The 12,394-nt window shown below is 37.8% G+C and overlaps 1 protein-coding gene across 4 annotated transcripts in view; it reads right to left on the minus strand.

The window, feature by feature from the left end:
* LOC139947482 (dystrophin-like) overlaps positions 1-12,394 on the minus strand; it is a 252,509-nt gene that overhangs the window by 45,708 nt on the left and 194,407 nt on the right. For all 4 annotated transcript variants that reach the window (XM_071945408.1, XM_071945405.1, XM_071945406.1 and 1 more), the window contains 4 exons: positions 8,499-8,616; positions 7,946-8,157; positions 7,184-7,338; positions 5,358-5,547 (listed from right to left, as the gene is read on the minus strand). In XM_071945408.1, the coding sequence (XP_071801509.1) occupies positions 5,358-5,547; positions 7,184-7,338; positions 7,946-8,157; positions 8,499-8,616 (675 nt within the window). The remainder of the gene's footprint in view (positions 1-5,357; positions 5,548-7,183; positions 7,339-7,945; positions 8,158-8,498; positions 8,617-12,394) is intronic.

Here is a 12,394-nt window from a genome sequence, read left to right on the forward strand (position 1 = left end):
TTCTCTAAAGTAAACATTTTCCTGTATGGAAACAGGATAGTCCCTTTCAAGGTTTTTATCTCCCCGTTGCAATAATAGAACAATCCTCACTTTAACAAGTATCCTCTTCATTCAAAGTTCATGTGGTTGCATTCATTCATTCAGAGTGATAGGGGTGGGAAGTATTATTTTCTGAGTCATTGCATTGGCATTCAAAAGCAGAATGAAAAGAGCTCATATGTGGCTCCCTTCTACAGGATCTCTGATGACCTATTACTGCCATGGATTAAATATATCCCTGAACTATTACACATTTTTAAAGCTCTCGGTTCCAGTACGTCAAGCAGCATTTATTACTAATCAGTGTGTAGTGGAAAATAAAGTACATGATGTACTTAAATTCTTCACTTAAATGCACATGATGTGCACTGAAGTGAGACAATTATCAGCATGCCCAAATACAGCAGCGTGGTTAAACAAAAACCCACACAAATATTTACCATATTTGGCCAATTTGGTAAATGTTTACGTATTATCAATGTGGGTTTTCACAAACACACACAGGGGAAAGACACTAGTTTATGGACAAACAATTCCAGAGTGGGGACAAAGTAATTGCAATTTATAAATATTTGTTTTTCAAAGCATGTTTTTACCAAATCTATTATTCTATTGAACAAGATATTTCTTAAAAATTAACAAATATTGTGGAATGTTATTACACAAAATAGTTAATGGCCCGATTTCGACCCTAGCAGAGTCTTTTTCAAAGGTTAAAAATATATATATATTACAATATATCAAAACTGAAACTCAAAGACCTGGCATGATGTGGGCTTAAATTGAAATATCCCAATTACTGCACCTTACTGCACCTTCAAACAGCAAAACTGACCACCATAATTTACAGATGGTGTCTATTTCTAATAGAGTATTATAGTGAGCCTGTTTATTTTATGATGCTAACTCAGATCCTATCCATTTCAGAGAAGATAACAATTGAGCCATGATCCAATACTGTAGCAACAATCTAGACTAAACATACAAAAACACCCACATTACTGACCAGCTACAGGCGTGGTCAAAACTGTTAACCACACATCCATGTTTTGTTTTCAACACATTACCATCACCTACTACACACACAAACAATATCAAAATGGCATAACATCCAGCACAAAGCCAGCTACAGAATTGGGTTAGATAGACCCTCTCCATGAACATATTAAATCATCTGTGGCTAGCCAGACAATATCAGTTGTGGTTTTTCACAGAATTGTTCAGCTGACAAGTGATTACATATAACAACACACTCATCCCAAAACACTTCAGGTTTAGTGATGATTGGATCTGCTGGTCATCAAAAGGCCATGGACTAATTTCATGAAGCTATTATATTGCAGAAAATACTGCCCAGCAATTATCTCAGCAAAAAATAGTGGGGCACCAGTCAAAACAATGTAAAATCAGTAATATAATTTTGACTGGCAGCCTATTTCTGTTTTAAAAAAACTTAATGGAATTTAGCCCAGGAGAAAAAATGGAATTACCAACAACAGAAGATATCCAGAGCAAGCTAGTCGAAGCAGTGAGACCAACCCAAGAACTGACTCCGTGGTAGTACAGTTAATTACGATCCTATAAGCTAAAGTAGTAGTCCCAGCCTATTCTTTACCACCCCCTGGTAATAGTTAATAAGCAGGGCAGTTCGTTTCAGAACTGAGAAGTCTTCCGAACACCCGAACCACCTACTCCGCGGTAGTAGAATTAAGCAAGACAGTTCTCTAAGAACAAACTCTACCTGGCAAGTAGATACCCACATTGTGTTACCGCAAACCAAATATATATATTGATACCTCACCATGCAATGCCTCAAATCCTATAGAAGATATCCAATAAGCAAACCTGGGGCCAATTTCATAGAGCTGCTTAAGCAAAAAACTCGCTTAAGCACGAAAAATAGCTTGCTTGTTTTACACATGTTACTGGCAAAAATGTCATGCCACATACATTGCTTGTGACTGGTATTTAGCTGTTGTTTACTTAGCATAACAATTGAGTAGAGTCTTAGCTGGTATTCTCATTTTACGAAGCAAAGATTTTTTTGCTTAAGCACAATTTTGTGCTTAAGCAGCTCTATGAAATTGGGCCGGTCAACTAGAGTTTGGCTCATTACTGCGAATGCTTCATGCAAAGCAAATTTGGGGTCACAGCTCTGTTTTCGCTGTGAAAAAAACACTTCCGAAATATTCGGAACCAGCTCTCAAGCAGCTCTATGAAACTGAGCCCTGGTCAGGGTGTGATTAAACTTAATCCTAACAACCTTTCTAATTACTTTCCCAAGAGAAAAAAAAACCCTCAATAAATCATTCAAATTTACGAGGTGTTCATTGTTTAAGCCATGCTACACTTGTTCAAATCAATGGTCCATTCTCTTCTCATGCGCATTATTTCCAATGGTATAATCAGCCTCATAAATTTTATTTTACAGTCTGCGTTCCCACGCATTCCACCTGGATCACTAAAACATAATAGGAAGCTGACAAGAGAGCATAAGACTGAAAAGTAATTTTGTATGGTGTGTCTGATGGCAAATCTCATTTGTACAGCATTGAACTTCAGTCTGCAGCGTCTCTAGGGAGACTAGTCCACACTGCCAGCCACACATTAGCAATCAGCAGCTGGAATGTGGCTGGAATGAGACTAGCTAATGACCCAACATTTTATGAGGTCATAGTTTTTCCCCCACAACACCAGCATCCACCATCCACCATCTGGTGTCATTCTGATAGGTTTTTTCTTCTTCTTTATACAGTGATTGTCACAAAAAAAACCTTAAAATGCGGTCATAAATTCAGCGGGGAGAAGGGTTGGGAAATACCGCGAGCTAAACATCAGAAGGAGTGATTGAAATACTGCCTGCCAACGGTTCTTTCTTGTGTCACTCGGCGAAAAAAGAAGAAGTCATCATCAACAATCCACCTCTGCTTTGAAAGTTATTTGATGGATTCAGTGTGAGGCAAGGATGGAATGTAAACACCAAACTGTTTATTATTTGACCTTTTGGCTTCCAGTTTACGCTAAGAGCATTTCTTGAATATTTTAATATTTTTGTTGGGGTTTCGGTTGTTTACGTTATTAAACTGAAGATGTGACTGCAGCTATTTTTATACACAGTTGAGTTTGGACTATCTAAAAGGACTCCTTTATGTCTAAATCAGTTGGGGGCTCTCTAGTTTTCCATAGCTTAAGATCAAGCACAGAACCTCTGACAACCAAAAACACCAGAACGTTTAAAGCCATTGGACCCTTTCGGTAAATAGTATTGTCCAAGGCCCACACTTTGTGTATCACAACTTCTATATCAAATAACAAACCTGTGAAAATTTGGGCTTAATCGGTCATCGGAGTCGGGAGAAAATAACGGGAAAACCCACCTTTGTATCCGCGCGTTTCGCTGTGTCATGACATGTGTTTAAAATAAATCCGTAATTCTCGTTAACGAGAATTGATATTGTTTTACTGTTTTCTCAAAAAGTAAAGCATTTCATGGAATAATATTTCAAGAGAAGTATTTCACCACTACCTTCAGTAAACCCTGTAAGTTATTTGTAAATCTGTGAACTTTTTTTTTTTTTTCTGTACCAAAAGGGTCCAATGGCTTTAAGCCCACATAGCTTGACCACTCAGCCCTCATTTCCTGCTTAGACTGTGAGGATGAAAGTTGCGATTTTACTCTACACATCACAACCTCCAGATCAAATACAAACATTTCCGCTTAGAAAAATATTGCAAGACACCAGTCAAAGATGGTATAAAGGACATGGTATGTTGGCAGGTAACCTTGTTCTAGTAAATATAAACTTGTTGTGCTTAGCTACTTTCTTTTTGCTTAAAGCAGCGTAATGAAATTGTGCAAAGGGCCCAATTTCACAAAGCACAACAATTTGCTAAGCAGAGAAATATTGCTTAGCAGAAACTGGTTAACAGCCAATATTCCATTAAGTTTGCACTGTTTCGACTAGTACCCCACTTATTTTTTGCTTAGCATAGAATTTTCCAAAGCAGTATTTTCATGCTTAACAGCTTTATGAAATTGGGTCCTGCATGGTCATGGAACCCTGCTCTTGCATAAGAGGCTTTCCAGCTATCCCTGAAATATAAATCTCTTGCCCTTAATTTGACTTTTATATATCACACTATAAAGGAATGCCTCCAGGAAACATGGCTCTGAAATTCAATTAAGCGGGATTTAATGCCCCCTGGTAATTCAAGCCTTACTCAGGTCAAACTGTAGCTTAACCGTCTTGTTGATGTTACTTCAGGACTTAATTCGGGATTACTCCAAATTAATTTCTACTAAACTTGAGGTTTGTCCGGGATCTTAGAGTAGACAATTAGGTGGTATTTATCGGAGTTTGATTGACCAAACACAATGTGACAACGGACTCCACAATGATACAAGGCACCTGGAAAATGTACATATCAAATGAACACAAACAAATACCAGGACGGACGGATGTTCACAAACATCTCAACATTTTTTACATTTGGTTTTGAAAATTCTTTTTATCAACAAACTTTGAAAGAAAAAGAGGCAAAAGGTGTTGTTCAATGGTCACATTTTTGACAATAAAAGCCTGGTGAATTCTTGTGTTTACGTAAACATGCATTCTTTACCCCCTTATTTGTGGTTTTGAACCATATTTGGAATTTCAATCCACGTTTCCCACGTTAAATGTTTATAAATTTTTTATCAAGGAATGATGAACAAAACATACAGACATTGGCAAAAACTAATCATTTTCAGTTTAAATTTATTTTATTTGTTTGAGGAAGAGGGGCAAAGGCATAATTGGGTGGGCAACTGGGGCAAAGTAAAAACAAGAGGTTAAAAAAAAGAGGTAACAAATACATTGCAACTTACTAGTTCCAATCAGCATTACAAATAGTTTTTCTAAATAACCAAATAGTACAGGCTTTATATACTTTTCAGGATATTTTAAGACAATTTTGTTTTTCCTTTATTTTTCTGAGAGCAAAACGAAATCGTAAATCAGACCGTAGTAGAAATAATACCATGATTGCTTGTCGTCATCACGATTACATCACTGAGCACTAATTGTACTATCGTTTTCATCACTCAGTTGATGTGACTCATGCATCAAAAAAGGGACAAATCCAATCCATTACTGGAACCAACAAAACAACTTTACAACTAAAGGCGTTTCCACCCTTGTGCCATAGGAGAGAACCACTCGATAACTCTACTCACACTCGGCTATAACTGAGAATCGAACCAGGACCACATAAGTGAGAAGTTAGTACTTTACACAAGCCATCCATAAAGAGAAGAAAACAGTAACTGCTGGACTTACCCCGTGTTGTTGCAACCAGATCTCCACCTGTTCCTTGTCCTGCATGGCGGCTTCGCTGTCTGTCTCTCGTTTGAGGGAGTCGATGGGTTGCTCCAGCTCCTCAAGCCAGCTAAAGAAATACACCAACTGGGAGTTCAGGTCCTGCATGGACCGCAATGTTTCCTCAATCTCGTGTAATCGCTGGTTAGACCTGTGGAATGAGTATTCAGATTATAGGGGTTGAGAGTCATTGCTGACTTTAGTGTAATATTGGAGTCATTTCTTCTCTTAAAGGCAGTGAACACTATTGGTAATTACTCAAAATAATTATCATCATAAAACCTTTCTTGATTTCAAGTAATGGGGAGAGGTTGATAGTATAAAACTTTGTGAGAAACAGTTCCTTCTGAAGTGACGTAGTTTTCGAGAAAGAAGTAATTTTCCACGAATTTGATTTTGAGACCTCAAGTTTAGAATTTGAGGTCTCGAAATCAAGCATAGAAAGCACACAACTTGGTGTGACAAGGGTGTTTTTTCTTTCATTATTATCTCGCAACTTCGACGACCGATTGAGCTCAAATTTTCACAGGTTTGTTATTTTATGCATATGATGAGATACAGCAACTGTGAAGACTATTTTTTGACAATTACCAATAGTGTCCACTGTCTTTACACTGGACACGTTTGGTAATTGTCAAATACCAATGTTCTCACTTGGTGTATCCTAACATATGCATAAAATAACAAACCCGTGAAAATTTGGACTCAATAAGTCATCGACAGTGCAAGAGAATACTGAAAGAAAACACACCCTTGTTGCACAAATTTGTGTGCTTTCAGGTGCCAAATAAAAGGCTTCAGGCTTGAAGTATTTTAAAATTTGAGTGTGAAATTACCTCTTTCTCAAAAAACTACCTTACTTTAGAGGGAGCAGTTTCTAACAACTTTGTTACACTATCATCAGCTCTCCATTACTTGTTACCAAGTTAGTTTTTTATGGTAACATCTTTTTTGAGTAATTACCAATAGTGACCAGTGCCTGTAAGGCCACATAAAAATAATATAATTGTTGATCGTCCCCGCCCGAATGTTAAAAAAACCCCGACCCCATCATTTTTTTATTTTTTTATAATCATAAAAAAAAAAACTTTTCAGCTGATATTTTTTTCAAAATGTACAGGTTTGAAAAGATGTTTAAAAAAGGTTTTTATTCATGTTGGCAAAGCAAGAACAATTCTTCAAATATTTACTTGGGCTACACTGTGCTTAGTTGTTTGAAAAAGTTTACAGAAAATGTCATCTAGGAGTTAAATTTGTTTGACAAAACTATTGAAAACATAAAATATAAAAAAAAACCTCTGTTTTATAGTGATTGTGATGATTTCTTTATTCTTGATTTCATATTTGGCATGTCAACAAAACTTATAATAAAAAAAATTTAAAAAAATAAATAAAAAACCTCCCTCCCTCCCCCACCCGCAAAAAAAAAAGAACGATTAACAATTTTTTAATTTTATGTGGCCTAAGGGAGGGGTAACTACTGCACAGGAGGAAACTAGTGAGGGGAACGTAAGGGGGGGGATACCTTCTGCCATATCGGGCACGGTACACCGATGTGTGTTAGCTCTGTATACTTAAAGTACTTTCTTGAGTTCTGTGAACAAAATCACAGGCATATTCTAGGGTGGGATTCTAACCCATGACCGTTGCCATTCTAGAGCAGTGTCTATACCAACTAGACCGCCGAGATTGGCTGATGGCCAGAATCCTATATTCAGGGTGGAGGGGGTGGGGGTTAATATTTCCTACCCTCTATGAAAATTTAACATTTATTTAATATTCCTCACCTGTCGCATATGACCGTCCACCTGTCTCTGACATTGTCCAGTATTTGGCGGATGCGATTGGTATCATCAGCATTGTAATCCACAATCAGTCTCTCTCCCGACTCGTTTACAGCATCGATGCAGGGCTTCCACTGCTCAACCTCCTCGAGGAACCCCTGGGTGCAAGAGGGACAAGAGGTACTGGGTTTAGAGGGGTAAACAGTTAAAGGCTGGAAGGTTCCAAGAGGAAACCAAACCTTAATTCAAAATCACTAAAATCCTGTTTTGAAAACGAAACACCCACCAGTGGTATAGTTTCAGCCATCCCTAGTGAAACAGTTGTTTTATTAATGAAAACTTCAATACTGTGAAATCAAAGACTTCTGGCTATTGAACTTTACGACTTAATACAACAACCACAGCAATCAGACTGCTCATACTGATTGCATTTGTCATGTAATTACCCAAACACAATTCTCTGTATTGCATTTAATCGGTGGAAAGGAATGCTTAACAACTGTGTGCCGTCCCCCTGAACCTAGCACAGCTTTATCACAATGAAAACTTCATTACTGTGAAACTAAAGACTTCTTGATATTGAACTTTATAGAGTAATTACAACAAACACGATCAAACTACTCATACTGATTTGTCATGTAATTACCCACACACAACTCTATAAATTCCATTTTATCGGTGCAAAGGAATGCTTAACAAAATCAGCCTGGGGGAACCATTTCCCACCCCCCCCCCCCCCCCCCCCGACCGGTCAAGCATGGTTACCTTTTGTGATTCCAGTTGGAACTGAAGTGCATTGACCTCGTTGCCTACCGGAGCGTAGCTGTCGAGGGTCTGTTCCATCTTGCCGAGCCAGTTGCAGAGTTCATCAGTCAGTTCATGAAACTGTTGAGAGTCTGTCAGCATGGCTTCCAGCTTGCGGGAGCGGGCACCGGCTCGGAGAGAGGCACTGTTCCACAGGTCTAGTAGCTTGTCGACTGCAAATGAAAAGAGGAAGATGACATTATTGGTAATTATTATCATTATTATCATCCTTCCGGATGGGACCAAAAAGCTGCTGGTCCTAAATGTACGTGTTGCAATGCAAGAAAAAGAACCCAGATGCTTCTCTCCACCCAGGAGTAAAAATGGGTAGCGGCAAACTGGGGAGTAAACCGCGATGGACTGGCATCCTGTCCAGGGGGTAATGGCTCGGGACAGTCTGTAATTACACGGAAAAGTGGAGAGAAAGATTGACAATTTTGTACTTGCTACAACTTTATAGAAAGAACTTCTTATTTGGATAGTAAAATAGTTGGAATGGTGAAATCTGTCATACCCTTTTCCTGTAGCATCTGTTTGCTGCCCTCTGCCTTTGATTCCAGTTGGAGTGTCTTGGCTCTGCTCACCAGCTCATCCAGCTGTGGATGCTTCTCCTCAAGGTCTTGAAGAAGAGACTAAGGGGGTGAAGGTCAAATGTCAAAGGTCAAAAACGATGAGAAATATACACTTAAGAACAGGTAATAACTTATCATTGCCTGTATGTGTAGAAGGCTGGTTCATGGCTAATGAGAATGCACAGCAGCTGTGATGCCATTCTTTGACATTAGTAATAGATGTCAAATGTATGTATAACTTGCACAACATTATTTGTGCAAACTTTGTCCGTTTTTTCACTTCTGTATGTAAACAAGGCCTTTTTTGTTATACGGTGCAAAGTGCAAAACTTATGGTGAGTTACTCACTTGGCGTGTCACAATCCAAACAAACTAATAAATGGAAAGCTATTTGAGATTTCCAATTGAGCCCAGTTGCAGACTAGTGCCCAATTATGGACAAACACTGCTGCACGTACAAAGTTGCCCACTTCACTTTTTCTTTAAGTCTTGGAAAATATCGAATAAAGAGTTAAGCATTGGTTATCAACCATGGATTTTTTTTCTGTGGGCGCGAGTATGAGTTTATCTTTGCACAAAATACCCAATCCAGATAACTCTACACTTCTAATTTTAGGGGGTTTGCAAACTCTGTCCTCACTTTTATTCACTAAATTTATTTGAATTGCCAAACACCAAGCGTAACTGTGATGTCACATGTGCTATCACCACGGTAACAAAATAAATGCATGTTTCATTCATGAAACTGAACAGTGAAACACCATGAAGAAATACAGCTTTGGTTTTCCAGAGATGACCCAAACCCAGAGAAGCAGCCAAACATTGTTTTACTTATTTTTAGGTTTGTTTTTTTTCAGCGCATAATATTTACTTTATTAATAGCAGGGGGGAACAAAACCCCACACCAAAGTCCAATATTTGGGGTTAAGCTTATCACTTTTTTATTACTCCTTAATGACCAATTAACCTTATCAAACAAACTGAGCTGCTAGCTTGATGATTAAAAAAAAAACACCTGCAAAGAAACCGAATTGCCAATTTAACGCTTGTCTGCCATGAAGGATCCTGCTGCAAGGTTTAGATTTCACAGCTATTAAGTAATGTGCAATGCTCTGTTGATACTAGCGAACTTGCAGCCATTGGTAATACAAGATCACAACAAAGCGTGATTTTAGCCATAATCGGTTCATATTCACTTAAGGCCAAATAAAAAATAGTACCAGTTGATCGTCCTCTCCCGCGCATCCTTTTTTGAGGCCACACCTTTTTTTTTACTATTTTCTTTTTTCCTCTTTTTTTTTTCAAGAAAAATTGTCTGTGCGTTTCTCATTTAACTCACTTATCTTTAAAGAACTTGTAACTACATAAAGTAAGTGGTGACTTCAAACTGAAGAATGGTGGCCAATTTGAATTAAAATGCTTGGCAGACACCTTTGGGGAAAAAAAATGCAAAAAATTGAAAACCTCATCCTCCTCTCTTTTTAAACATCCGGATGATCAACTTGTATTTTTTTTACTTGGCCTAATGTCAATGATACAGGCTTGGAATTTCAATCCTGTAATAGACTGTGCACGTCTCCCTCATATTTAAAATTCTGATGAACTTTCCTTTTTCTTTCTTTATTTTCATTTCTATTTAATTCAAGAAGTACTTGCTTTCTGAAAGTTGCTTTATCACACTAGACTGTGCAAGCCTATTCCGTACTCCCACTTCTGGGATCAAGTTTGTTCTGACCATATTGTTGGCTACAGTTTCTGGCTATAACAATTGTATCGAATTATTGTGAAAGAAAAATCTGGGCATGATTGCCAAATGGGGTTTCTAAAAAATAAGCACTCGTATCCGAAGTTTCAATTTTGTTTCAATGTTAATTTTGACCAGTCATTGTATCATATAAAATATTGCGAAATTTTACATATTAAAACCTGCTGCTGCGTTTCAATTTTCAAGACTTTTGTATAACAAAAATTAATAATTAAACTTTGTATCATAGCAAAATACAGCTTTCATTACCAAACTTTCTTATTTTCGATCTGCAAGAGACTTGCACAGTCTTTTATGGGTTTTTTTTTCAGGAGAAGGGGTCTATTTCAATGGAAAACCTTGGTATGTGTTGCTATCACTTTCAAATGGTATAAGAGGTCATGGCTTAACAAAGTTTAAAAAGCAAATTTGGTATCATAGCAAAATACAGCTTACATTCAAGTTACTTTCTCATTTTCGATTCGCGAGAGACTTGCACAGTCTATGGGGGCAAAGCCACATGTTTTCCCATAGAAGTAAATCCATACAAAACTTTGGTTTGTATCACTTATCAAAGGGTACAAGAGGCCATGGCCTGTAATTTCAGGCATTCGGTGCACAGCCAGTAATTTTGCAGTCAACATTTTGTGCATGGTCAGGTAAGCACATTACAAGAGGCTATGATTGAAAACTTCCTGACACACTGACTCATTCGCTTTGATGGAGTTATATAGCGTTAACTGTTTCATTGTCTGTACTGTGTCTTGATGTAGTGCCTAGCTATAATGTGTCAAGTTCATTGTCCACTTGAATACAGACCAACGGTAATCAAGTCTTATTGACCAATAAAAAATAACAAATTGAATGATCCATTTCTAATAGTAGTAGTGGATTCTATATATAGCACTCATATCCGTCACTCAGTGACGCTCAAGGCACTTCTACATTCAGTATTTTCCTGCAAGGTATTGTGGAGCTATGTTTGTTGAAGTATGAGACCAATTCCTTTTCGAAGCGCCTTGAATAGTTTACAAGGTGTGGTGCAATATGCAGCCAATCAAACCAGGAACACGAGGCAAACCCCTTCTCTTTTCGATAAAGTGTAACTGGGTTCTTTTACACAACACATGGGACAGCTTTATGTCCCATCCGAAGAGTGCAGCAGTAATGGTTTTAAGTGTCTTGCTTAGGGACACAAGTATCACGACCGGGACTCGTACCCACACTCTTCTGAACAGAAGCACCAGAGCTTGAGTTCGGTGCTCTTATCCGCTCGGCCACGACATAATGATCCATTAGGACCTTTGAAAGGTCAAATTTGAACCAGTCCAGGTCTTTGCACTTGAACCTATCGGTTCCGAGTCTAAACTACAAAGTAAATTTTCAAATTAACTTTTGACCCCAAGCCCAATTAGTGTCTAACTTCTACACATCATCAATACAACATAATGTTCAAGTCTATACTCTGCTCTACCAAGATCCCCGACACCACTCCCACAAAAGGAAAAACCACTACTTCATTTACGAAGCAACATTATCCAAACTATACACATACTACACCCTAGACACTTGTAGCAACAAAACCCTCCACCACCAGCACATCTTTTCAAATATCCGCTATAATTAAACAAATTAATTGTCTACCATTTAGTCTATCTAATTAAGTAAACAGTATCAAAATACAATTTATATCAATTTGACAAACGAAATAAGTAGAATCTTGTGGGCCGACTTGTACCACCGTAGTTGAAAAAATTATAATGCTTCATAATCTTTTCAAAGACAAATGTACACTGTGTTAACCAATTTATGGATTGACAATAAATTTTTTATATAATATATTTTTAACATAACAGCCGTCGATTTCACAAAGAGTTAGGACTCGTCTTTTCTCGAGTTAGGCCAGTAACTCGTCCTAACTTAAAATTAATCTTATGGTCTGCATGATACAGTGCAGGTTTGGACTCGTTCTAAGTCCTAAGAATAGTCTTAAGTTAGGAAGAGTTTTGAGAAGTCAACGGCTGTTACTTAAAACAAATCTGACAAAACAAACTGAGGTGAATAACAACACATTAAACAAGAGTTGCGAACGTG

Source organism: Asterias amurensis, chromosome 14 (genome assembly GCF_032118995.1).
Source record: "Asterias amurensis chromosome 14, ASM3211899v1".
Lineage (NCBI taxonomy): Eukaryota > Metazoa > Echinodermata > Asteroidea > Forcipulatida > Asteriidae > Asterias > Asterias amurensis.